General features: G+C 29.9%; 2 protein-coding genes across 2 annotated transcripts in view; one reads left to right on the top strand and one right to left on the bottom strand.

The window, feature by feature from the left end:
* The first annotated feature begins 725 nt into the window (after positions 1 to 725).
* LOC133198955 (uncharacterized) lies at positions 726 to 4,091 on the top strand. The gene is made up of 3 exons (XM_061334855.1): positions 726 to 967; positions 1,463 to 1,613; positions 3,324 to 4,091. The coding sequence occupies exons 1-3, from the start codon at positions 735 to 737 to the stop codon at positions 3,519 to 3,521; spliced, it is 582 nt and encodes a 193-aa protein (XP_061190839.1). The 5' UTR covers positions 726 to 734; the 3' UTR covers positions 3,522 to 4,091.
* LOC133198954 (uncharacterized) overlaps positions 1,692 to 27,892 on the bottom strand; it is a 119,440-nt gene continuing 93,239 nt past the window's right edge. The window contains exons 2-4 of the mRNA XM_061334854.1: positions 4,462 to 4,649; positions 4,255 to 4,367; positions 1,692 to 2,762 (exon numbers count right to left, since the gene is read on the bottom strand). Coding sequence (XP_061190838.1) covers positions 2,566 to 2,762; positions 4,255 to 4,367; positions 4,462 to 4,649 — 498 coding nt within the window. The 3' untranslated portion in view covers positions 1,692 to 2,565. The remainder of the gene's footprint in view (positions 2,763 to 4,254; positions 4,368 to 4,461; positions 4,650 to 27,892) is intronic.

Below are 27,892 nucleotides of genomic sequence, written 5' to 3' on the forward strand. Positions count from 1 at the left end.
CGCTATTTTAAACTGTTGGATAGCTTTAAACTACATCAATACTTACTATTGCATGTATTTTTGTCGTTGGTTAAATCCCACACAGCAAGAACGAAGCCAGAGAAAGAGTGAAGAACCCCACCGTGTTGATCTTGATGTTAATCTACAAGAGAAGAGCTTCAATGATGCACATTGCAGTTGTAAAGCTGGGTAGTTAAACGATTGATGTTCAGTGTCTTTATTTTATTAAATTTTTGCTTTGTTTACATGTTAGATTTAAGGTTATATTGTTCTGGTTCACCTCTTGAAATCTTTGTTATCATGCAGTTCCAATTTTTTTTTCCTCTTTTGAACAAAGTTTATGCATGCAGTTGGCATCTTCAAAGGATGTCGACATAAAGTATCATCCGAATGAAGATTCTGAGGTCTGTATTTTTTTTTTAATTTAGACTTATTTTTTTTTTATTTGTGGTGAGAGACAGAGAATTATTCTATTTTGAGAGAAGAGGGAGAGAGAAATTGTATTTTGATATATATATATATGTGATACAAGAGTGAGGGAATACTAGTATAATACCTATCTATTTACACATTTCTGTCATTAAGTCTAAAATTCATGTGGTTTTGTTCTTATACCATGGTAATACTGTACTTTAATTTTAATACACTTCATGTTACTATGTGTAGTGTATTTATATGAATTTCTCACCATCATCAAACATATATAGCAGTAATAAAAAATTATCTGTTGTAGGATGTCTGGTCAATGTGCACATGTCTTGGCAGTTATCAATATACTGGAGCAGTGGAAGATCTCTGGGTATAAGGAGGTTCCATCAGAAATTTCTTCAACCAGTTTGCCCCAGCAATGGGACAAACCTCGTGGTGAGAAAATAAAAGCTGAACCTGTTTCGACAATGATTATATCCCGTCCAACAAATCTTGAGAGAGAAAGAAAGCCTGTGATAGCATCCTATATTGATACCAGGTAAATGTCATTCCAAGCATGAATGCTTTTTATTTTTCAGAACATGTGATGTATGATAGCATTATGACTATCACTTTATTTGGAATAGGTATTGACAAAGTATGTACAGTAAAACACACTTATCAGATTGGTTGATTGTATGTTTTTTTATGTCCCATTCGAGAATTTTTCAGTCATTTAGAGACATCACCATATACCGGTGAAGGGCTTCAAATTTTGACCTTTACTCAGCACTCAAGGCCATTGAACAGTGGGGGATCTTTATCATGCCAATACCTGCCATGACACGGGGCCTCGGTTTTTAAGGTCTCTAATTATATCTTCATAATGAAGCAAAATCATCCAACCCTGTCACTTTGTTATAAGTGTGTTTTACTGTAAATACAAAACCTGTAGGAGTATTCTATGCAAGTGTTCCAAACTATGTTTATAAAACTGGTAATACCAGGATTGTCAAATTCTGTTAATGATTATGTACAGTGTGATTTTTTTCAGGAAGATTGACATAAATTCAGATGATATTCAGGAACTGAAGAAATTGAAGCAGAGTCCTATTTCATACCTGGTGACAACAACAAACTGGACTGTAAATACTGTAAATGCTCCACTTGGAGAGCAGTTGATTGGTTCAGCTCTTAGTTATCATGTGAGTATATTTCATATCCACTTAAAACTTCATTGTAAAAATTATATACCTTATAAAAGAAAGCAAGGACAAAAAAGCAAGGTTCATCAGTGTTTTTATCTTGAATCAAAAAATTCATGAAGTTTGTCAATAAACAACAAGTTAACCATATTTGATCAATGATGCTGAAAAAAGACAAACTAATTTTCCCTGCTAGGATCTTGAATTGCTTTATGCGAGCAATAGCTCGTTCAACATGAACTCGATGTTTAGCTATTTTAACTGTTTCTGTAACTTCATCAGCTTTCATCTGTGATGCACAGGATGCAAATGGTGGTATATTTAGTTTGAGTCCAACGGCTTCGATCTCTTTCTCAATATGGAAACCTTTGTCAACCATTATTCCATCGCCATTCCGTAGCTTTCCACACTTTATAAGGTCTGAGAGAAGTTTAAGAAAACCACTTTTCTCTGTGATGTCTTTATCAGATATTGACTTAGAAAACAACATGGAGGAAAATATCACAGAACCTCGTGGATCAATGCCAACTAGTCCCTTGAAAGTTGTGCTCGATTTGTAGTCCGAATAGCACTGGCTTTGGCGATGAAGAGAACTTGGTTTTTGTACCTTTAGCTCCGTACAGTCAATGATAACAAGGGTATCTGGAAAGTCTTTCTCGTAACTCTCTGGCATATTTTCAATTAAAGTATTTCGATGTGGCCAAATATCTAAACTACCAAGTCTAAAAAATATGTAGCTGATCCAGTGAGTAAATATTGCACTAGAGTCTTGTGAAGATACATTAAACAAATGTGAAATATGTTGAAAATCAAAGTTTTGTCTGAGTTTAATCAAAACTAGTAGAAGTTGGTCTACAGTTGATAGAGATTTGGCTCCTTTTACTGTTTTACCCCACTTAATAGGATCTTCATCTGTTGGAGCTAAAAACTTGTACACACTATCAAACTGATCCTAAGAAAATCCTGTGTAATACTTGTAATCCTTTTCCTTGAGCTTGTGACACCCAAAACACCTTTCCTGCAACTTTTGGAGTTGTAGAAACTGTTGCTGAAATTCAGAATTGTTTTGAAGCAGCTTTTCTCTCTCTTCCACCAATGCCTTATTTTCTGCAACAACAGCCAAAAGGTTCAGTGGATAAAATGTACCACCTGCAAAAAACATATATGATGTGTATAGATTTTATTTTATTTAAACCTAGCTGTGTTCTAAAATGTAACTGAGTACATGTATTTTGTACAAGCTATACCCAATATCTGAATAGGCTTTTTCAAACTAACGTGTACATACAGTGGTATTTAACAGCCCTCTATACACTGCACACTAAAGAGTTCTGATTTTGTGGTATTTTTATGCAGATAGAGCGATCTGTCCTTTGATCAAGAATAAAATAAATTGGAATATACAGTTTATTACTTAATTTGTGATCAAATCAAGCATTCATAACACTTTAATAGGTCAAGAGGAATAGATAGAACAATTCATTTGCAGGTATTTTGTCCACTTAAGTAAACAACACTGATTTCTGTTCATCAGTACTTCATTGTCTTTGAACATTTTTCCTGGGGGTAAATGCAAGGCACCCATGTTGAAAATGTGATAGATAAGCTCAATACTTACACCTTTACACACTATTATTTTCTCAATGTCCAAAAAATATTTTCCTCTAGTGTACAGAGGGTCCTTAATCAATATTCAATTATTTTATTCAGGCACCACTCATTCAGCCAATCACAAAACCCCGAACTGCATGGAGTTGTGGAGATACAGTATTTCCCAAGGCCTTACCTTCCTGTGATCTCCAGAATATTCAACAACTTGCTCATGAATGGAAAGACCTAAATTTAACTTTGAGTGAAGCCATTGAGTTAGAAAAATCAACTCTCTCTCAAAGTTTTGACCAAAGATGAAATATGGAACGGAAAAAAAGAATTACTGCTTCCAATTTTGGACTCATAATGAGAAGGAAAAAGGATATAAATGAGACATTTTTGAAAAATACCTTTCAGAAAAAAGAGTTTACATCATCATCTACATCCTATGGGAAAGCAAATGAACATGTAGCTAAACAAATGTATATAAGAAAAACAGGAAATCACCTTCATGATGTAGGCTTGATTGTTAATCCAGATTTGCCCTTTCTAGGTGCCACACCTGATGGTATAATGTGTGAGGAATCAACAACAGCCATAATTGAAATCAAGTGCCCCTATTCTGTCAGAGACATCTCTATTTGTGAAGCTTGTGAGACAAGAAAAGATTTTTTCCTCCAAAAAAATGGTGATTTGTATTCTTTAAAACATGGGCATGCTCACTGGTATCAAATTCAGGGTCAACTGCTCATATCTGTGGCCCCTTTTTGTGACTTTATTACTTACACCAAGCAAGACTTTTATGTAGAAAGAATTTTCCCCACACATCTACTATGGATGCCTTGATCCAAAAATTGTCCGAGTTTTATGTACATCACTTTAAGCCATTCATGCAAAAATGATTCTGATTGATTGTTTGACATTTTTGTAGAAGCATGTTTATATTTTTGAGATCAAATAAACAACATTATCCTTCATACTGTAATTCTGATTTCAGATGGTACCACTTGAATGCATAATGTAAAACATATTCACATATTTAAGATATTACCTGAATTATCATCTGGTGTTGTTTCGATAGCTGAACTACACAGAGACTGAACTGAGGGTTCCAAGGGTTGTGGCATGGTACTACTGCACATATCAGTCATAATGTTCACATTCCTTTAAATTGAAACAATGAAATTAAAGCATGACTTTCAAAGAAAATTCAGTACATAAAACATGAAATGTACTTAAACACTTATTTAGAACTTACTCAACAGCAGCTGTGTCTGCTAGAATTTTTCGCATCGACGAACATCCATGAGAAGCATTAATATTACTAAAGCTGATATGCGATCTTTTGGTTGGTAGTTTACGCCTTGGTGTTATTGAGTCACAGCTGGTGGCAAGTGCAGACACTGGATCTGGGTATCTTTCAGAGGGGATCCCATCAACAAAATGCTATTAAAAAGAATTACAGCAAATTTAGTCATATTCATATCATACCAATATTATTAAATCATATTGCCATTAAAAACTTAAAGATGTGATTAATATTTGCATGCAACTTGAGATCTTTAGACTTGTTATAATAGTGACAGTTTTATCTGTAAAGTGTTGTTTCATATGAAACAACTCGAAATTGAAACGCTGACCCAGTTTATCAATTTTCTAGTAACTGTCTTTTTGGATAAATAGTTATAGATCTGTGTATGTATGTATGTATGTATGAATGAAATAAGCCAAAAGTCAATACATATACATGCACATGTACTATACTTTGATAAATTATATAAGCTTTAAACTTTTATTGGAAATATTCTATACCCACTGCATATGCATTGGCACTCCCCAGCTTATAGCATAGAAGATATATATATATATATATATATATATATATATATATATATATATATATATATATATATATATATATATATATATATATATATATATAACCGACTCCAAACACTTAGCGGCAAATCGTTACTGTAGGCACTTAGCGGCAACATCGGCTTTTTCAATTAAATGAAGTAATTGTTTATGCTTTTATCAGTTGAAATGATTAGGTATCTTGATTTCAAACAAATAAAAATCATTTGTGAGAAAATTAAGCGAAGGAATAAAAAAATATTCATCATATATACTTCGTGTTTGCCACTAAGTGCCAAGTGCTGTTTTCAAACTTGATGCCTCTAAATTCTTCCATCACTTAGCGGCATAGAGAAATTAGAAAGGGACAAAACTTCTCCAACCTTCTTGAAAACTCACTGTATATCTAATATTTTTTAGAGTTTTCTAATTATATTGTGAATTAATCATTTGTTTCTGTTGTTTTACCTAATATCTTTACTCGTGAAAATGTAAAAAAAAAATCAATTATTTTGCTCAACTCCAATAATATATCCTTAAAAAAAAACAAAAACAAAAAAAACATTTTGACATTTCTCTGCAGAGAGACGACAATGTAGATGTACGTTGTTTTAATTGTATAATTTTAAGCAAGGCCAACAAACTTTGATAGTTTTTTCAATTTTATAAATGCAACGTTTTTTAATTAACGTAATTTTTTGTTTGAAAAGCGTACAGGTTTACTAATGTATACTCATATATTTTCTAAGAAAGATAAATAACACTTCCATTCATCTACTGTTAATCTCTGTACAAACAATCATTTATTACTACGCCGTTATAGTAATACATTTCATGAAAAAAGTATTTTTCTTCGCTGGTATTTTACTTGTTTGCATTGCTTTTTCAAAACTTTATTGTTCTAAAAATAAACCAAAACAAAACTGAGTTACGCCCCGTCTCGAAATTAGGTTGAGGAGCGGATTTACATAGGCGTATATGTACAGTAAAATTGTACTTGGTAACATCTAAAACGCTGATTTGATATTTCATTTGTTCACAATTGCCTTGAACTTTGTATGTTCTATTAGAAAACATTATTGAGGTCTTGTGAACTCTTACGGCTTATATACATTTTTTCCCATAGAAAATGAAAATTATAAAATGATATTAATTTAAATTTAGTTTAAACTTTCTTATTATAGGAAAATTAAAAGAGTTTGGAAGCATATTATTTTTATCTTGATCGAAATATCCTTTTTTTATGATGTCTATTCTTATTGAACATATAGTGTTCAGCGGTCGTCAATTAATCTACCGTGTGTTTTTGGTTTTCGATTTCTTTAAAATTATCATATTTTTAACTTCTTCTCCGAAATCTTAACAAATTTTACTATAAAGATTATTGATAAATATGTGATAAAAAATTTTCAGTAATTAACGTTCACAATGTTTATTCAGGTACTTTTCAGAATCATACATTTTAAAGATTTATTATATCAGGATCCAGATTATTACAGAACTTTGAAATCTTTGTTTATACGGACGATATAATGTCTTTGAAAACAAATTCAAGTATAACCTATAATTTTGTCGTTTTATGTTAGACGTGTATCATACAAATTGTAAGGTCTTCGATTGATATTTTAATTTTTAGTACGGAATATTCTTTCTATTAGTACTGATCAATGCATAGAACTCATATAGCAGGTGTATCTTGTCCACTCCCTTAGGGCTGCGAAAATTCTGAGGCATCAAGTTTGAAAACAACACTTGGCACTTAGTGGAAAACAAACGATATATATGATGAATAAATTTTAAATTCTTTCAGTAAATTATCTTATAAATGTTCTTTATTTATTTGAAGTTAAGATACCTTAACATAACAAGTGATAAAAGTATGAAATTTTACTGAAATTAATACATTTTGACATTTTCTCTGCAGAAAGACGACAATAAAGACGTTGTTAAATTTGTATAATTTTAAGCAAGGCCAACAATTTTTGATACTTTTTTAGTGTTATAAATGAACCGACCTATTAACAACATTTTTTTTTTATAAGCGTACTGATTTACTCATGTATTTTCTAAATGAACTCTTCATTTCATTTTTGTTAATTTCTGTAGAAATCTTTTATTACTTCGCATTTATAGTAATGAGATTCATAAAAAAAAAAGATCTTCGTTGATATACTACTTGTTCACATGGATTTTCGAAAACATTTTAATTGTTTTTGATTATAAAGTTGAGTTAATAATTTAATTGAAAAAGCCGATGTTGCCGCAAATACAGACGATATGCCACTAAGTGCTTGGATTTGATTGCATGAATATGTATACGTCTAAATTCTCGCACTTTTCTGATTATAATGAGAATCAATCATTCATGAGTGTTGTCTAAGATTTTACCATTTCTAATAAAAAAGTGAAAAAAGATTAGTCATCTCTTTCTTCCATTTATTATATAACGTTTTCTTTTTATTTAAGACATCCTGTAATTTTCTCCGTAGACATGAAAATAACGACAAAGTTTAAATTATATAACTTTAAGAATGGCCAACAATTTTTTAATACTTTTTCAATGTTATAAATACATCGTTCTCTTACCAACATATTTTTTAAAGGGTACAGGTTTACTTTTTTTTTTCAATTAAACTCTTCCGTTCATTTTTTGTTTACTGTTTTAGAAACAATTATTTATTACATCACCGTTATAGTGATGCTATTCATAAAAAAATATTGTTCTTCGCTGATATACAACTTGTTTACATGGCTTTTTCAAAACATATAGTTGCTTCTGATTATTATGTTAATAATTTAATTGAAAAAGGCGATATTGCCGCTAAGTGCTTGGTTTCGGTTCAATAAAAATATATACATTTAAATTCTCGCATTTTCCCGATTTTAAAGAGAATAAATCGTACGTGAATGTTGTCTTAGCTTTTACCTTTACTTAAAAAGTGAAAAAAGTGAGAAAAAAATCAGTTATCCTTCAACTCAACTTATTTTGTAACATATTCTTTTGATTTGAAGACATCTTGACATTTTCTCTGTAGAAAGACGACAATAAAGACGAAGTTTAAATTATATAATTTAAGCAAGGCCAACAATTTTTGATGCTCTTTTAATATTATGAATTCACCGTTCTGTCATCAACATTATTTTTTTTTGAAAAGCATACAGGTTTCCTAATTTATTTTCGAATTGAACTCTTCCATTCATTTTTTGTTAATTTCTTTAGAAAAAAAATCTTTTTTCTTACGTCGTTATAGTGATGTTATTCATACAAAAGTTTTGTGCTTGCCTGATATACAACTTGTTTACATGGAGTTTTGAAAACCTTATAGTTGGTTTTGATTATCAAGTTATAAATTTAATTGAAAAGGCGATGTTGCCGCCAAGTGCCTATACAGATGATATGCCGCTAAGTGCTTGGTTTCGGTGAAATAAAAATATATACTTCTAAATTCTCGCACTTTTCGGATTATAATGAGAATCAATCATCGTGATCGTTGTCTTAGCTTTCACCTTTAACTACTGAATAAAGTGAAAAAAATCAGTTATTCTTCAACTCAACTTATTATGTAACATACTCTTTTTTTTTTTGAAGACATATTGACATTTCCTCCGTAGAGAGACAACAATAAAGACGTCGTTGAATTTGTATAATTTTAAGCAAGGCCAGCAATTTATGATACTTTTCAATTTTATAAATGCAAAGTTTTCTTATCAACATTATTTTTCTTGAAAATCCTACAGAATTACTCATTTATTTTCTAATTAAACTCTACCATTCATTTTTTGCTGTATTTTTAAAGAAATAATTATTTATTACATCGCCATTATAGTAATGCAATTCATAAAAAAGTATTCTTCTTCGCTGATATACAACTTGTTTATATGCCTTTTCAAAATTAGAGATGGTTTTGATTATTAAGTTGAGTTATCAATTTAATTATAAAAGGCGATTTTGCCGCCAAGTGCCTATACAGCCGATATGCCGCAAAGTGCTTGGTTTCGGTGAAATAAAAATATATACTTCTAAATTCTCGCACTTTTCGGATTATAATGAGAATCAATCATCGTGAGTGTTGTCTTAGCTTTCACCTTAAATTACTGAATAAAGTGAAAAAAAATCAGTTATCCTTCAACTCAATTTATCATCTAACAAATTCTTTTTATTTGAAGACATATTGACATTTTCTCCGTAGAGAAACGACAATAAAGACGTCGTTTAATTTGTATGATTTTAAGCAAGGCCAGCAATATATGATATTTTTCAATTTTATAAATGCACCGTTTTCTTATCAACATTATTTTCCTTGAAAATCCTACAGAATTACTCATTTATTTTCTAACTAAACTCTTCCATTCATTTTTTGTTAATTTCTCTTTCAATTATTTATTACATCGCCGTTATAGTGATATCGTGATATAGTGATGAAGCTATCCTTCAACTCAATTTATTATGTAACATATTCTTTTGATTTGAAGACATCTTGACATTTTCTCTGTAGAAAGACGACAATAAAGACGAAGTTTAAATTATATAATTTAAGCAAGGCCAACAATTTTTGATGCTCTTTTAATATTATGAATTCACCGTTCTATCATCAACATTATTTTTTTTTTTGAAAAGCATACAGGTTTCCTAATTTATTTTCGAATTGAACTCTTCCATTCATTTTTTGTTAATTTCTTTAGAAAAAAAAAATCTTTTTTCTTACGTCGTTATAGTGATGTTATTCATACAAAAGTTTTGTTCTTGGCTGATATACAACTTGTTTACATGCCTTTTTCAAAACATTATAGTTGGTTTTGATTATCAAGTTATAAATTTAATTGAAAAGGCGATGTTGCCGCCAAGTGCCTATACAGATGATATGCCGCTAAGTGCTTGGTTTCGGTGAAATAAAAATATATACTTCTAAATTCTCGCACTTTTCGGATTATAATGAGAATCAATCATCGTGAGTGTTGTCTTAGCTTTCACCTTAAATTACTGAATAAAGTGAAAAAAAATCAGTTATCCTTCAACTCAATTTATCATCTAACATATTCTTTTTATTTGAAGACATATTGACATTTTCTCCGTAGAGACAACAATAAAAACGTCGTTTAATTTGTATTATTTTAAGCAAGGCCAGCAATTTATGATACTTTTCAATTTTATAAATGCAAAGTTTTCTTATCAACATTATTTTCCTTGAAAATCCTACAGATTTACTCATTTATTTACTAATTAAACTCTTCCATTCATTTTTTGCTGTATTTTTAAAGAAACAATTATTATTTATTACATCGCCATTATAGTAATGCAATTCATAAAAAAGTATTCTTCTTCGCTGATATACAACTTGTTTATATGCCTTTTCAAAATTAGAGATGGTTTTGATTATTAAGTTGAGTTATCAATTTAATTATAAAAGGCGATTTTGCCGCCAAGTGCCTATACAGCCGATATGCCGCAAAGTGCTTGGTTTCGGTGAAATAAAAATATATACTTCTAAATTCTTGCACTTTTCGGATTATAATGAGAATCAATCATCGTGAGTGTTGTCTTAGCTTTCACCTTAAATTACTGAATAAAGTGAAAAAAATCAGTTATCCTTCAACTCAATTTATCATCTAACATATTCTTTTTATTTGAAGACATATTGACATTTTCTCCGTAGAGAAACGACAATAAAGACGTCGTTTAATTTGTATGATTTTAAGCAAGGCCAGCAAATTTATGATATTTTTCAATTTTATAAATGCACCGTTTTCTTATCAACATTATTTTCCTTGAAAATCCTACAGAATTACTCATTTATTTTCTAACTAAACTCTTCCATTCATTTTTTGTTAATTTCTCTTTCAATTATTTATTACATCGCCGTTATAGTGATACTATTCATAAAAAAGTATTGTTCTTGGCTGATATACAACTTGTTTACATGGCTTTTTCAAAACATATAGTTGCTTCTGATTATCATGTTAATAATTTAATTGAAAAAGGCGATATTGCCGCTAAGTGCCTATACAGCCGATATGCCGCTAAGTGATTGGTTTCGGTTCAATAAAAATATATACTTTTAAATTCTCGCATTTTTCCGATTATAAAGAGAATAAATCAATCGTGAGTGTTTTCTTAGCTTTTACCTTTACTTATGAGAAAAGTGAGAAAAAAATCAGCTATCCTTCAACTCAACTTATTATGTAACATATTCTTTTGATTTGAAGACATCTTGACATTTTCTCTGTAGAAAGACGACAATAAAGACGAAGTTTGAATTATATAATTTAAGCAAGGCCAACAATTTTTGATGCTCTTTTAATATTATGAATTCACCGTTCTATCATCAACATTATTTTTTTTTTTTTTGAAAAGCATACAGGTTTCCTAATTTATTTTCGAATTGAACTCTTCCATTCATTTTTTGTTAATTTCTTTAGAAAAAAAAATCTTTTTTATTACGTCGTTATAGTGATGCTATTCATACAAAAGTTTTGTTCTTGGCTGATATACAACTTGTTTACATGCCTTTTTCAAAACCTTATAGTTGGTTTTGATTATCAAGTTATAAATTTAATTGAAAAGGCGATGTTGCCGCCAAGTGCCTATACAGATGATATGCCGCTAAGTGCTTGGTTTCGGTGAAATAAAAATATATACTTCTAAATTCTCGCACTTTTCGGATTATAATGAGAATCAATCATCGTGAGTGTTGTCTTAGCTTTCACCTTAAATTACTGAATAAAGTGAAAAAAAATCAGTTATCCTTCAACTCAATTTATCATCTAACATATTCTTTTTATTTGAAGACATATTGACATTTTCTCCGTAGAGAAACGACAATAAAGACGTCGATTAATTTGTATGATTTTAAGCAAGGCCAGCAATTTATGATACTTTTCAATTTTATAAATGCACCGTTTTCTTATCAACATTATTTTCCTTGAAAATCCTACAGAATTACTCATTTATTTTCTAACTAAACTCTTCCATTCATTTTTTGTTAATTTCTCTTTCAATTATTTATTACATCGCCGTTATAGTGATACTATTCATAAAAAATATTGTTCTTGGCTGATATACAACTTGTTTACATGGCTTTTTCAAAACATATAGTTGCTTCTGATTATTATGTTAATAATTTAATTGAAAAAGGCGATATTGCCGCTAAGTGCCTATACAGCCGATATGCCGCTAAGTGATTGGTTTCGGTTCAATAAAAATATATACTGTTAAATTCTCGCATTTTTCCGATTATAAAGAGAATAAATCAATCGTGAGTGTTTTCTTAGCTTTTACCTTTACTTATGAGAAAAGTGAGAAAAAAATCAGCTATCCTTCAACTCAATTTATTATGTAACATATTCTTTTGATTTGAAGACATCTTGACATTTTCTCTGTAGAAAGACGACAATAAAGACGAAGTTTGAATTATATAATTTAAGCAAGGCCAACAATTTTTGATGCTCTTTTAATATTATGAATTCACCGTTCTATCATCAACATTATTTTTTTTTTTGAAAAGCATACAGGTTTCCTAATTTATTTTCGAATTGAACTCTTCCATTCATTTTTCGTTAATTTCTTTAGAAAAAAAAATCTTTTTTATTACGTCGTTATAGTGATGCTATTCATACAAAAGTTTTGTTCTTGGCTGATATACAACTTGTTTACATGCCTTTTTCAAAACATTATAGTTGGTTTTGATTATCAAGTTATAAATTTAATTGAAAAGGCGATGTTGCCGCCAAGTGCCTATACAGATGATATGCCGCTAAGTGCTTGGTTTCGGTGAAATAAAAATATATACTTCTAAATTCTCGCACTTTTCGGATTATAATGAGAATCAATCATCGTGAGTGTTGTCTTAGCTTTCACCTTAAATTACTGAATAAAGTGAAAAAAAATCAGTTATCCTTCAACTCAATTTATCATCTAACATATTCTTTTTATTTGAAGACATATTGACATTTTCTCCGTAGAGAAACGACAATAAAGACGTCGATTAATTTGTATGATTTTAAGCAAGGCCAGCAATTTATGATACTTTTCAATTTTATAAATGCACCGTTTTCTTATCAACATTATTTTCCTTGAAAATCCTACAGAATTACTCATTTATTTTCTAACTAAACTCTTCCATTCATTTTTTGTTAATTTCTCTTTCAATTATTTATTACATCGCCGTTATAGTGATACTATTCATAAAAAAGTATTGTTCTTGGCTGATATACAACTTGTTTACATGGCTTTTTCAAAACATATAGTTGCTTCTGATTATTATGTTAATAATTTAATTGAAAAAGGCGATATTGCCGCTAAGTGCCTATACAGCCGATATGCCGCTAAGTGATTGGTTTCGGTTCAATAAAAATATATACTGTTAAATTCTCGCATTTTTCCGATTATAAAGAGAATAAATCAATCGTGAGTGTTTTCTTAGCTTTTACCTTTACTTATGAGAAAAGTGAGAAAAAAATCAGCTATCCTTCAACTCAATTTATTATGTAACATATTCTTTTGATTTGAAGACATCTTGACATTTTCTCTGTAGAAAGACGACAATAAAGACGAAGTTTGAATTATATAATTTAAGCAAGGCCAACAATTTTTGATGCTCTTTTAATATTATGAATTCACCGTTCTATCATCAACATTATTTTTTTTTTTGAAAAGCATACAGGTTTCCTAATTTATTTTCGAATTGAACTCTTCCATTCATTTTTCGTTAATTTCTTTAGAAAAAAAAATCTTTTTTATTACGTCGTTATAGTGATGCTATTCATACAAAAGTTTTGTTCTTGGCTGATATACAACTTGTTTACATGCCTTTTTCAAAACATTATAGTTGATTTTGATTATCAAGTTATAAATTTAATTGAAAAGGCGATGTTGCCGCCAAGTGCCTATACAGATGATATGCCGCTAAGTGCTTGGTTTCGGTGAAATAAAAATATATACTTCTAAATTCTCGCACTTTTCGGATTATAATGAGAATCAATCATCGTGAGTGTTGTCTTAGCTTTCACCTTAAATTACTGAATAAAGTGAAAAAAAATCAGTTATCCTTCAACTCAATTTATCATCTAACATATTCTTTTTATTTGAAGACATATTGACATTTTCTCCGTAGAGAAACGACAATAAAGACGTCGTTTAATTTGTATGATTTTAAGCAAGGCCAGCAATTTATGATACTTTTCAATTTTATAAATGCACCGTTTTCTTATCAACATTATTTTCCTTGAAAATCCTACAGATTTACTCATTTATTTACTAATTAAACTCTTCCATTCATTTTTTTGCTGTATTTTTAAAGAAACAATTATTATTTATTACATCGCCATTATAGTAATGCAATTCATAAAAAAGTATTCTTCTTCGCTGATATACAACTTGTTTATATGCCTTTTCAAAATTAGAGATGGTTTTGATTATTAAGTTGAGTTATCAATTTAATTATAAAAGGCGATTTTGCCGCCAAGTGCTTATACAGCCGATATGCCGCAAAGTGCTTGGTTTCGGTGAAATAAAAATATATACTTCTAAATTCTCGCACTTTTCGGATTATAATGAGAATCAATCATCGTGAGTGTTGTCTTAGCTTTCACCTTAAATTACTGAATAAAGTGAAAAAAATCAGTTATCCTTCAACTCAATTTATCATCTAACATATTCTTTTTATTTGAAGACATATTGACATTTTCTCCGTAGAGAAACGACAATAAAGACGTCGTTTAATTTGTATGATTTTAAGCAAGGCCAGCAATTTATGATATTTTTCAATTTTATAAATGCACCGTTTTCTTATCAACATTATTTTCCTTGAAAATCCTACAGAATTACTCATTTATTTTCTAACTAAACTCTTCCATTCATTTTTTGTTAATTTCTCTTTCAATTATTTATTACATCGCCGTTATAGTGATACTATTCATAAAAAAGTATTGTTCTTGGCTGATATACAACTTGTTTACATGGCTTTTTCAAAACATATAGTTGCTTCTGATTATTATGTTAATAATTTAATTGAAAAAGGCGATATTGCCGCTAAGTGCCTATACAGCCGATATGCCGCTAAGTGCTTGGTTTCGGTTCAATAAAAATATATACTTTGAAATTCTCGCATTTCTCCGATTATAAAGAGAATAAATCAATCGTGAGTGTTTTCTTAGCTTTTACCTTTACTTATGAGAAAAGTGAGAAAAAAATCAGCTATCCTTCAACTCAATTTATTATGTAACATATTCTTTTGATTTGAAGACATCTTGACATTTTCTCTGTAGAAAGACGACAATAAAGACGAAGTTTAAATTATATAATTTAAGCAAGGCCAACAATTTTTGATGCTCTTTTAATATTATGAATTCACCGTTCTATCATCAACATTATTTTTTTTTTTTTTGAAAAGCATACAGGTTTCCTAATTTATTTTCGAATTGAACTCTTCCATTCATTTTTTGTTAATTTCTTTAGAAAAAAAAAAATCTTTTTTATTACGTCGTTATAGTGATGCTATTCATACAAAAGTTTTGTTCTTGGCTGATATACAACTTGTTTACATGCCTTTTTCAAAACATTATAGTTGGTTTTGATTATCAAGTTATAAATTTAATTGAAAAGGCGATGTTGCCGCCAAGTGCCTATACAGATGATATGCCGCTAAGTGCTTGGTTTCGGTGAAATAAAAATATATACTTCTAAATTCTCGCACTTTTCGGATTATAATGAGAATCAATCATCGTGAGTGTTGTCTTAGCTTTCACCTTAAATTACTGAATAAAGTGAAAAAAAATCAGTTATCCTTCAACTCAATTTATCATCTAACATATTCTTTTTATTTGAAGACATATTGACATTTTCTCCGTAGAGAAACGACAATAAAGACGTCGTTTAATTTGTATGATTTTAAGCAAGGCCAGCAATTTATGATACTTTTCAATTTTATAAATGCACCGTTTTCTTATCAACATTATTTTCCTTGAAAATCCTACAGATTTACTCATTTATTTACTAATTAAACTCTTCCATTCATTTTTTTGCTGTATTTTTAAAGAAACAATTATTATTTATTACATCGCCATTATAGTAATGCAATTCATAAAAAAGTATTCTTCTTCGCTGATATACAACTTGTTTATATGCCTTTTCAAAATTAGAGATGGTTTTGATTATTAAGTTGAGTTATCAATTTAATTATAAAAGGCGATGTTGCCGCCAAGTGCCTATACAGCCGATATGCCGCAAAGTGCTTGGTTTCGGTGAAATAAAAATATATACTTCTAAATTCTCGCACTTTTCGGATTATAATGAGAATCAATCATCGTGAGTGTTGTCTTAGCTTTCACCTTAAATTACTGAATAAAGTGAAAAAAATCAGTTATCCTTCAACTCAATTTATCATCTAACATATTCTTTTTATTTGAAGACATATTGACATTTTCTCCGTAGAGAAACGACAATAAAGACGTCGTTTAATTTGTATGATTTTAAGCAAGGCCAGCAATATATGATATTTTTCAATTTTATAAATGCACCGTTTTCTTATCAACATTATTTTCCTTGAAAATCCTACAGAATTACTCATTTATTTTCTAACTAAACTCTTCCATTCATTTTTTGTTAATTTCTCTTTCAATTATTTATTACATCGCCGTTATAGTGATACTATTCATAAAAAAGTATTGTTCTTGGCTGATATACAACTTGTTTACATGGCTTTTTCAAAACATATAGTTGCTTCTGATTATTATGTTAATAATTTAATTGAAAAAGGCGATATTGCCGCTAAGTGCCTATACAGCCGATATGCCGCTAAGTGATTGGTTTCGGTTCAATAAAAATATATACTTTGAAATTCTCGCATTTTTCCGATTATAAAGAGAATAAATCAATCGTGAGTGTTTTCTTAGCTTTTACCTTTACTTATGAGAAAAGTGAGAAAAAAATCAGCTATCCTTCAACTCAATTTATTATGTAACATATTCTTTTGATTTGAAGACATCTTGACATTTTCTCTGTAGAAAGACGACAATAAAGACGAAGTTTAAATTATATAATTTAAGCAAGGCCAACAATTTTTGATGCTCTTTTAATATTATGAATTCACCGTTCTATCATCAACATTATTATTTTTTTTTTTTGAAAAGCATACAGGTTTCCTAATTTATTTTCGAATTGAACTCTTCCATTCATTTTTTGTTAATTTCTTTAGAAAAAAAAATCTTTTTTATTACGTCGTTATAGTGATGCTATTCATACAAAAGTTTTGTTCTTGGCTGATATACAACTTGTTTACATGCCTTTTTCAAAACATTATAGTTGGTTTTGATTATCAAGTTATAAATTTAATTGAAAAGGCGATGTTGCCGCCAAGTGCCTATACAGATGATATGCCGCTAAGTGCTTGGTTTCGGTGAAATAAAAATATATACTTCTAAATTCTCGCACTTTTCGGATTATAATGAGAATCAATCATCGTGAGTGTTGTCTTAGCTTTCACCTTAAATTACTGAATAAAGTGAAAAAAAATCAGTTATCCTTCAACTCAATTTATCATCTAACATATTCTTTTTATTTGAAGACATATTGACATTTTCTCCGTAGAGAAACGACAATAAAGACGTCGTTTAATTTGTATGATTTTAAGCAAGGCCAGCAATTTATGATACTTTTCAATTTTATAAATGCACCGTTTTCTTATCAACATTATTTTCCTTGAAAATCCTACAGATTTACTCATTTATTTACTAATTAAACTCTTCCATTCATTTTTTTGCTGTATTTTTAAAGAAACAATTATTATTTATTACATCGCCATTATAGTAATGCAATTCATAAAAAAGTATTCTTCTTCGCTGATATACAACTTGTTTATATGCCTTTTCAAAATTAGAGATGGTTTTGATTATTAAGTTGAGTTATCAATTTAATTATAAAAGGCGATTTTGCCGCCAAGTGCCTATACAGCCGATATGCCGCAAAGTGCTTGGTTTCGGTGAAATAAAAATATATACTTCTAAATTCTCGCACTTTTCGGATTATAATGAGAATCAATCATCGTGAGTGTTGTCTTAGCTTTCACCTTAAATTACTGAATAAAGTGAAAAAAATCAGTTATCCTTCAACTCAATTTATCATCTAACATATTCTTTTTATTTGAAGACATATTGACATTTTCTCCGTAGAGAAACGACAATAAAGACGTCGTTTAATTTGTATGATTTTAAGCAAGGCCAGCAATTTATGATATTTTTCAATTTTATAAATGCACCGTTTTCTTATCAACATTATTTTCCTTGAAAATCCTACAGAATTACTCATTTATTTTCTAACTAAACTCTTCCATTCATTTTTTGTTAATTTCTCTTTCAATTATTTATTACATCGCCGTTATAGTGATACTATTCATAAAAAAGTATTGTTCTTGGCTGATATACAACTTGTTTACATGGCTTTTTCAAAACATATAGTTGCTTCTGATTATTATGTTAATAATTTAATTGAAAAAGGCGATATTGCCGCTAAGTGCCTATACAGCCGATATGCCACTAAGTGATTGGTTTCGGTTCAATAAAAATATATACTGTTAAATTCTCGCATTTTTCCGATTATAAAGAGAATAAATCAATCGTGAGTGTTTTCTTAGCTTTTACCTTTACTTATGAGAAAAGTGAGAAAAAAATCAGCTATCCTTCAACTCAATTTATTATGTAACATATTCTTTTGATTTAAAGACATCTTGACATTTTCTCTGTAGAAAGACGACAATAAAGACGAAGTTTAAATTATATAATTTAAGCAAGGCCAACAATTTTTGATGCTCTTTTAATATTATGAATTCACCGTTCTATCATCAACATTATTATTTTTTTTTTTTGAAAAGCATACAGGTTTCCTAATTTATTTTCGAATTGAACTCTTCCATTCATTTTTTGTTAATTTCTTTAGAAAAAAAAATCTTTTTTATTACGTCGTTATAGTGATGCTATTCATACAAAAGTTTTGTTCTTGGCTGATATACAACTTGTTTACATGCCTTTTTCAAAACATTATAGTTGGTTTTGATTATCAAGTTATAAATTTAATTGAAAAGGCGATGTTGCCGCCAAGTGCCTATACAGATGATATGCCGCTAAGTGCTTGGTTTCGGTGAAATAAAAATATATACTTCTAAATTCTCGCACTTTTCGGATTATAATGAGAATCAATCATCGTGAGTGTTGTCTTAGCTTTCACCTTAAATTACTGAATAAAGTGAAAAAAATCAGTTATCCTTCAACTCAATTTATCATCTAACATATTCTTTTTATTTGAAGACATATTGACATTTTCTCCGTAGAGAAACGACAATAAAGACGTCGTTTAATTTGTATGATTTTAAGCAAGGCCAGCAATTTATGATACTTTTCAATTTTATAAATGCACCGTTTTCTTATCAACATTATTTTCCTTGAAAATCCTACAGATTTACTCATTTATTTACTAATTAAACTCTTCCATTCATTTTTTTGCTGTATTTTTAAAGAAACAATTATTATTTATTACATCGCCATTATAGTAATGCAATTCATAAAAAAGTATTCTTCTTCGCTGATATACAACTTGTTTATATGCCTTTTCAAAATTAGAGATGGTTTTGATTATTAAGTTGAGTTATCAATTTAATTATAAAAGGCGATTTTGCCGCCAAGTGCCTATACAGCCGATATGCCGCAAAGTGCTTGGTTTCGGTGAAATAAAAATATATACTTCTAAATTCTCGCACTTTTCGGATTATAATGAGAATCAATCATCGTGAGTGTTGTCTTAGCTTTCACCTTAAATTACTGAATAAAGTGAAAAAAATCAGTTATCCTTCAACTCAATTTATCATCTAACATATTCTTTTTATTTGAAGACATATTGACATTTTCTCCGTAGAGAAACGACAATAAAGACGTCGTTTAATTTGTATGATTTTAAGCAAGGCCAGCAATTTATGATATTTTTCAATTTTATAAATGCACCGTTTTCTTATCAACATTATTTTCCTTGAAAATCCTACAGAATTACTCATTTATTTTCTAACTAAACTCTTCCATTCATTTTTTGTTAATTTCTCTTTCAATTATTTATTACATCGCCGTTATAGTGATACTATTCATAAAAAAGTATTGTTCTTGGCTGATATACAACTTGTTTACATGGCTTTTTCGAAACATATAGTTGCTTCTGATTATTATGTTAATAATTTAATTGAAAAAGGCGATATTGCCGCTAAGTGCCTATACAGCCGATATGCCGCTAAGTGCTTGGTTTCGGTTCAATAAAAATATATACTTTGAAATTCTCGCATTTCTCCGATTATAAAGAGAATAAATCAATCGTGAGTGTTTTCTTAGCTTTTACCTTTACTTATGAGAAAAGTGAGAAAAAAATCAGCTATCCTTCAACTGAATTTATTATGTAACATTTTCTTTTGATTTGAAGACATCTTGACATTTTCTCTGTAGAAAGACGACAATAAAGACGAAGTTTAAATTATATAATTTAAGCAAGGCCAACAATTTTTGATGCTCTTTTAATATTATGAATTCACCGTTCTATCATCAACATTATTATTTTTTTTTTTTTGAAAAGCATACAGGTTTCCTAATTTATTTTCGAATTGAACTCTTCCATTCATTTTTTGTTAATTTCTTTAGAAAAAAAAATCTTTTTTATTACGTCGTTATAGTGATGCTATTCATACAAAAGTTTTGTTCTTGGCTGATATACAACTTGTTTACATGCCTTTTTCAAAACATTATAGTTGGTTTTGATTATCAAGTTATAAATTTAATTGAAAAGGCGATGTTGCCGCCAAGTGCCTATACAGATGATATGCCGCTAAGTGCTTGGTTTCGGTGAAATAAAAATATATACTTCTAAATTCTCGCACTTTTCGGATTATAATGAGAATCAATCATCGTGAGTGTTGTCTTAGCTTTCACCTTAAATTACTGAATAAAGTGAAAAAAAATCAGTTATCCTTCAACTCAATTTATCATCTAACATATTCTTCTTATTTGAAGACATATTGACATTTTCTCCGTAGAGAAACGACAATAAAGACGTCGTTTAATTTGTATGATTTTAAGCAAGGCCAGCAATTTATGATACTTTTCAATTTTATAAATGCACCGTTTTCTTATCAACATTATTTTCCTTGAAAATCCTACAGAATTACTCATTTATTTTCTAACTAAACTCTTCCATTCATTTTTTGTTAATTTCTCTTTCAATTATTTATTACATCGCCGTTATAGTGATACTATTCATAAAAAAGTATTGTTCTTGGCTGATATACAACTTGTTTACATGGCTTTTTCGAAACATATAGTTGCTTCTGATTATTATGTTAATAATTTAATTGAAAAAGGCGATATTGCCGCTAAGTGCCTATACAGCCGATATGCCGCTAAGTGCTTGGTTTCGGTTCAATAAAAATATATACTTTGAAATTCTCGCATTTCTCCGATTATAAAGAGAATAAATCAATCGTGAGTGTTTTCTTAGCTTTTACCTTTACTTATGAGAAAAGTGAGAAAAAAATCAGCTATCCTTCAACTCAATTTATTATGTAACATATTCTTTTGATTTGAAGACATCTTGACATTTTCTCTGTAGAAAGACGACAATAAAGACGAAGTTTAAATTATATAATTTAAGCAAGGCCAACAATTTTTGATGCTCTTTTAATATTATGAATTCACCGTTCTATCATCAACATTATTTTTTTTGAAAAGCATACAGTACAGGTTTCCTTATTTATTTTCGAATTGAACTCTTCCATTCATTTTTTGTTAATTTCTTTAGAAAAAAAAATCTTTTTTATTACGTCGTTATAGTGATGCTTTTCATACAAAAGTTTTGTTCTTGGCTGATATACAACTTGTTTACATGCCTTTTTCAAAACATTATAGTTGGTTTTGATTATCAAGTTATAAATTTAATTGAAAAGGCGATGTTGCCGCCAAGTGCCTATACAGATGATATGCCGCTAAGTGCTTGGTTTCGGTGAAATAAAAATATATACTTCTAAATTCTCGCACTTTTCGGATTATAATGAGAATCAATCATCGTGAGTGTTGTCTTAGCTTTCACCTTAAATTACTGAATAAAGTGAAAAAAAATCAGTTATCCTTCAACTCAATTTATCATCTAACATATTCTTTTTATTTGAAGACATATTGACATTTCCTCCGTAGGGAGACGACAATGAAGACTTTAATTTGTAAACTTTTAAGCAAAGCCAGCAATTTATGATACTTTTCAATTTTATAAATGCACCGTTTTCTTATCAACATTATTTTCCTTGAAAATCCTACAGAATTACTCATTTATTTTCTAACTAAACTCTTCAATTCTTTTTTTCTTAATTTTTTTTTTAGAAACAATTATTTATTACATCGCCCTTATAGTGATGCTATTCATAAAAAAGTACCGTTCTGCGCTGATATACCCATGCCTCTTTTAAAAGAGTATAGTTGTTTTTTATTATTAAGTTGAGTTATTAATCTAATTGTAAAAGTCGATGTTTCCGCCAAGTGCCTATACAGACGATATGCCGCTAAGAGTTTGGTTTTGGTTAAATAAAAATATATATTTCTAAATTCTCGAACTTTTCGGATTAAAATGAGAATCTATCATTCGTGAGTGTTGTTTTAGCTTTCACCTTTAATTACTGAATTATGTGAAAAAATCAATCATCCTTCTACTCAACTTATTATGTAACATATTCTTTTTATTTAGAGACATCTTGACATTTTCTCCGTAGAGAGAGGACAATAAAGACCTTGTTTAATTTGTATAATTTTAAGCAAAGCCAGCAATTTATGATTTTTTTTCAATTGCATAAATGCACCGTTTTCTTATCAATTTTTTTTTCCTTGAAAATCCTACAGAATTACTCATTTATATTCTAACTAAACTCTTCAATTCTTTTTTTGTTATTTTTTTTTTTTTACATGTAGAAACAATTATTTATTACATCGCCGTTAAGGTGATGCTATTCATAAAGTACTGTTCTGCGCTGATATACCACTTGTTTACATCATTCGTGAGTGTTGTTTAAGCTTTCACCTTTAATTACTGAATTATATGAGAAAATCAATTATCCTTCAACTCAACTTATTATGTAACATATTCTTTTGATTTGAAGACATCTTGACATTTTCTCTATAGAGAGACGACAATAAAGACGTTGTCTAATTTGTATGATTTTAAGCAATGATACTTTTTCAATTTTATAAATGTACCGTCAACATTATTTTCCTTGAAATCGTACAGATTTACTCATTTATTTTCTAACTAAACTCTTCAATTTATTTTCTGCTTTCTTTCTTTTTTTTTTTTTTTTTTTTTAGAAACATTTATTTATTACATCGCCGTAATAGTGATGCTATTCATAAAAAAGTATTGTTCTTCGCTGATATACAACTTGTTTACATGCCTTTTTTAAATTATAGCTGGTTTTTATTATTAAGTTGAGTTATTAATTTAATTGTAAAAGGTGATATTGCCACCGAATGCCTGTGCAGAAGATATGCCACTAAGTGTTTGGTTTCGGTTAAATAAAAATATATACTTCTATATTCTCTCATTTTTCGGATTATAATGAGGATTAATCATTCGTGAGTATTGTCTTAGCTTTTAACTTTATTTATTAAAAAAAGTGAGAAAAAAATCAGTTGTCCTTCAACTCAACTTATTTTGTAACATATTCTTTTAATTTGAAGACTTCTTGACATTTTCTCCGTAGAGAGACGACAATAAAGTCGAAGTTTTAATTGTATCAATTTAGCAAGGCCAATAATTTTTGATGCTCTTTTAATATTATGAATGCACCGTTCTATCATCAACATTTTTTTTTTTTTTTGAAAAGTGTGAAGGTTTCCTCATTTATTTTCGAATTAAACTTTTCCATTCATTTTTTTATTTCCGTAGAAAAAAATCTTTTTTACTTCGTCGTTATAGTAATGCAATTCATAAAAAAAGTATTGCTGTTCGCTGATATACAACTTGTTTAAATGCCTTTTTCAAAATTATAGTTGGCTTTGATTATTAAGTTGAGTTATTAATTTAATTGAAAAAGGCGATGTTACATGTACCGCCAAGTGCCTATACAGACGAAATGCCGCTAAGTGCTAGGTTTCGGATAGGTAAATATATATACATCTAATTTCTCGCACGTTTCTGATTATAATGAGGATCAATCATTCGTGAGTGTTGTCTGAGACTTTACTTTTAGTAATAAAAAAGTGAGAAAAAGAAATTAATTATCTCTTTCTTCCATTTATTATGTAACATATTATTTTTATTTATGACATCTTGTCATATTTTTCCGCAAAGAAACGACAATAAAGACGAAGTTTAAATTACATAATTTTAAGAATGGTTAACAATTTTTGATACTTTTTCAGTGTTATAAATGCACCGGTCTCTTATCTACATCATTTTTTTTATTAAAAGGGTGAAGGTTAACTCACTTATTTTCTAACTAAACACTACCATTCATTTTTGTTAATTTCTTTAGAAACAATTATTTTTTACTTCGCCGTTATAGTAATGCTTTTCATAAAAAAGTATTGTTTTTCGCCGATAAACTACTTGTTTACATGGCTTTTTTTAAAAACATTATAGTTGTTTTAGATTATTAAGTTAGGTTATTGATTTAATTTAAAAAGCCGATGATGCAGCTAAGTGCCCGTACAAACGATATGCTGCTAAGTTCTTGGTTTCGCTTGAAATAAATATATATATACTTCTAAATTCTCGCACTTTTCTGATTATATAATGAAAATCAGGAATTCCAAGTGTTGTCTTAGCTTTTGCCTTTACTCATAGGAAAAAGTGAAAGAAAACTAATTATCCTTTAACTCCATTTATTATATAACATATTCTTTTTATATGAAGACATCTTGATATTTTTTTCCGTAGAGAGACTACAATAAAGACGATGTTTAATTTGTATAATTTTAAGCAAGGCCAACAATTTTGATTCCTTTTTCAATTTTAAAATGCACCGTTTTCTTATCAACAATACTTTTCTTGTAAAGCATACAGTTTTCTACGAAAGCGTAAAGGTCTCTGCACTTGTTATTTTATAACTTGTATATTGTCTTATATTTTATTGCCTTATCAACATATAAGGTGTTATATCTCCTTATTTATACACATAATTTGAATTGTATTTAGATATTTTAACATAATTTAAGGCACTTTTTTATACCCTCACTTTCTAAAGAAAGTTCGGGTATATTGTTGTTACTCATGTCCGTCCGTCCATCTTTCACACTTTCTTCTTCCTCAAACTCCTCTTACATTTTACACAGTAGCCTAATCATCTTCTGGGAGATGGTTGGTGGTGTCCTGTAGATATGCAATAAGTTTTCAGAATTTTCATTTTCACTCTGGGGGTCAAAAAATGACTTTTTTTATGCAAAAAGCCCCTGGTTCCCTGAACTCCTCTTACATTTTACACAGTAGCCTAATCATCTTTTGGGAGATGGTTGGTGGTGTCCAGTAAATGTGCAATAATGTTTTAGAATTTTTATTCTAATAGGTGTTTCATGTGACATTTGTAACAAATCATAAAAAAATTCTGGCTGTGTCTTTTTGTAATAAGATTTTCATCAAAGCCATGATTGTACACTTATTTTTTTTCACATATCTGGGAGAGATGTCATTCTAGTTGCAATATGAATTACATAGTATAAAATCCTAATGTGATCAATTAATCTAGAAATATGTCCATAGGACAAGAATGCCCCATCGAGTGTTATTAGGAATGCAACACAAAAAATTATATTAGTGTATGAAATTTGATGAAAATATCTTGAATAGTTTCTTTGAAATTGATTGATTGATTGATTGTATGTTGTTTTACGTCCCATTCGAGAATTTTTCACTCATATAGAGACGTCACCTTATACCGGTGAAGGGCTTCAAATTTTGACCTTTACTCGGCACTCAGGGCCATTGAGCAGTGAGGGATCTTTATCGTGCCAACGCCTGCCGTGACACGGGGCCACGGTTTTTAAGGTCTCATCCGAAGAACCCGCAACTTTCACTTCAAAGTGCCGAGCGCATGGCGAAGGAACAGTTGCTACCTATTTTTTATCGACTTAGGTCTGTCGCGGCCGAGATTCGAACTCACGACCTCCCGATCACGGAGCGAGCGCTCTACCGACTGAGCTACCGTGAACGGTCTCTTTGAAATTGAGATCTAAAATATTGGATATAGATGAAAAATTCTCATCAACTAATGTATAAGTGCATAAGCTTACATAAAAATATCTTAAAATGGTTTCTTTAAATGTAAGCAATATGAAAATTAAAGAAAAGTGAGGCGAAGGTCACAGGAAAGTGCAAGGTCAATTTTTTTTATGCAGTAGAATAGCTCTCACTAATACATACCAGCATATTAAGTTTGATAAAAATGTCTTGAATGATTTATTCAAAACTGAAGCGAAACACTAATTTAAGAATAGTGAGGTCAAGGTCAAAGGAAAAGTCAAATTCCAAACATGCTGATGCAGTCGATAGCTTTCATCAATATGTATCAGAATATGAAGTTAGTCAAAATATCTTGAATAGTGTCTTTGACACCGAGCTTTAAACTGAGCTAAATGCAAAGCACGAAGAAAGGACAGACGGAAGGACGGAAGACGGACATGACAAACTCTATATGCCCCGGCCCTATTCATGGCGGGGCGTAACAAAAAAAAATTCTAATATTATTCCATTTAATTTTTTGGCCCACGTAGATGTCTGAAAGAGAGAAAATACCCGTCAATTGCCTCAGCTGACCTCCCCCCCCCCCCGGGGGGTTCAAGACGTCAACAAAATTTAATCTATATATACTACCTGAGGATGCTTTCATATAAATATGAATAATCATGACTTTGCTGTTCTTGTCAATAAGAAGATTTCTGCCTTTATATATAATCCTATGTAAAGCTTTGATCCCACAAAGTGGCCCCACCCTACCATGGGGTCATGATTTGTACAAACTTGAATCTACACTACTTGAGCAGTTTTCATATTAATATGACTAATCATGGTCTTGTTGTTCTTAAGAAGAATTTTGAAGATTTTTTGCCCTTTATTTCTATGTAAAACTTTGATCCCTTATTATGGCCCCACCCTACCTCTGGGGATCATGATTTGAAAAAAAAACTTGAATCTACACTATCTGAGGATTTTTCCTTATCAATATGACTAATAATGCCCTTGCTGTTCTTGAGAAGAAGATTTATGAAATTTTTTCCCTGCATATTTCTATGTAAAACTTTGGATCCCCCAATGTTGCCCCACCCTACCCCAGGGGTTCTTGATTTGAACAAACTTATATTTACATTATGTAAAGAACGTTACATATAAGTTTTAACGTTTTTGGCCCAGTGGTTCTGATACCACCAATTTTTCACCAATTCTTAATTATTTCCCCTTGAAAGAGGGTGTGGCCCTTCATTTGAACAAACTTGAATACCCTTTACTCAAAGGATGCTTTATGGCAAGGTTGGTTGAAATTAGCCCTGTGGTTATAGAGAAGAAATAAAAAATGTGAAAAAGTCTACAGACGGACAGACGGACGACAGACAAAATGTGATCAGAAAAGCTAATGTGAGCCGAAAACGTATGTTAAATCACAAGTCCTAAAAAAAAAGAGCTACAATATTTGAAAAGCAGTTTTTTTTCATGCATTTTCATGCATTGTTTTCAGAATAGTTCAAAGCTGAAAATGTATTCCATGTCACCATAGTATGACTTTTATCCACGTTGAAAAAAAAAACTGCACATTTCAGAAAATAGTATGATAAATTTATAT

This window comes from Saccostrea echinata, unplaced genomic scaffold (genome assembly GCF_033153115.1).
Source record: "Saccostrea echinata isolate AGI-Se365-2 ecotype Australia unplaced genomic scaffold, CSIRO_AGI_Sech_v1 ptg000033l, whole genome shotgun sequence".
NCBI lineage: Eukaryota > Metazoa > Mollusca > Bivalvia > Ostreida > Ostreidae > Saccostrea > Saccostrea echinata.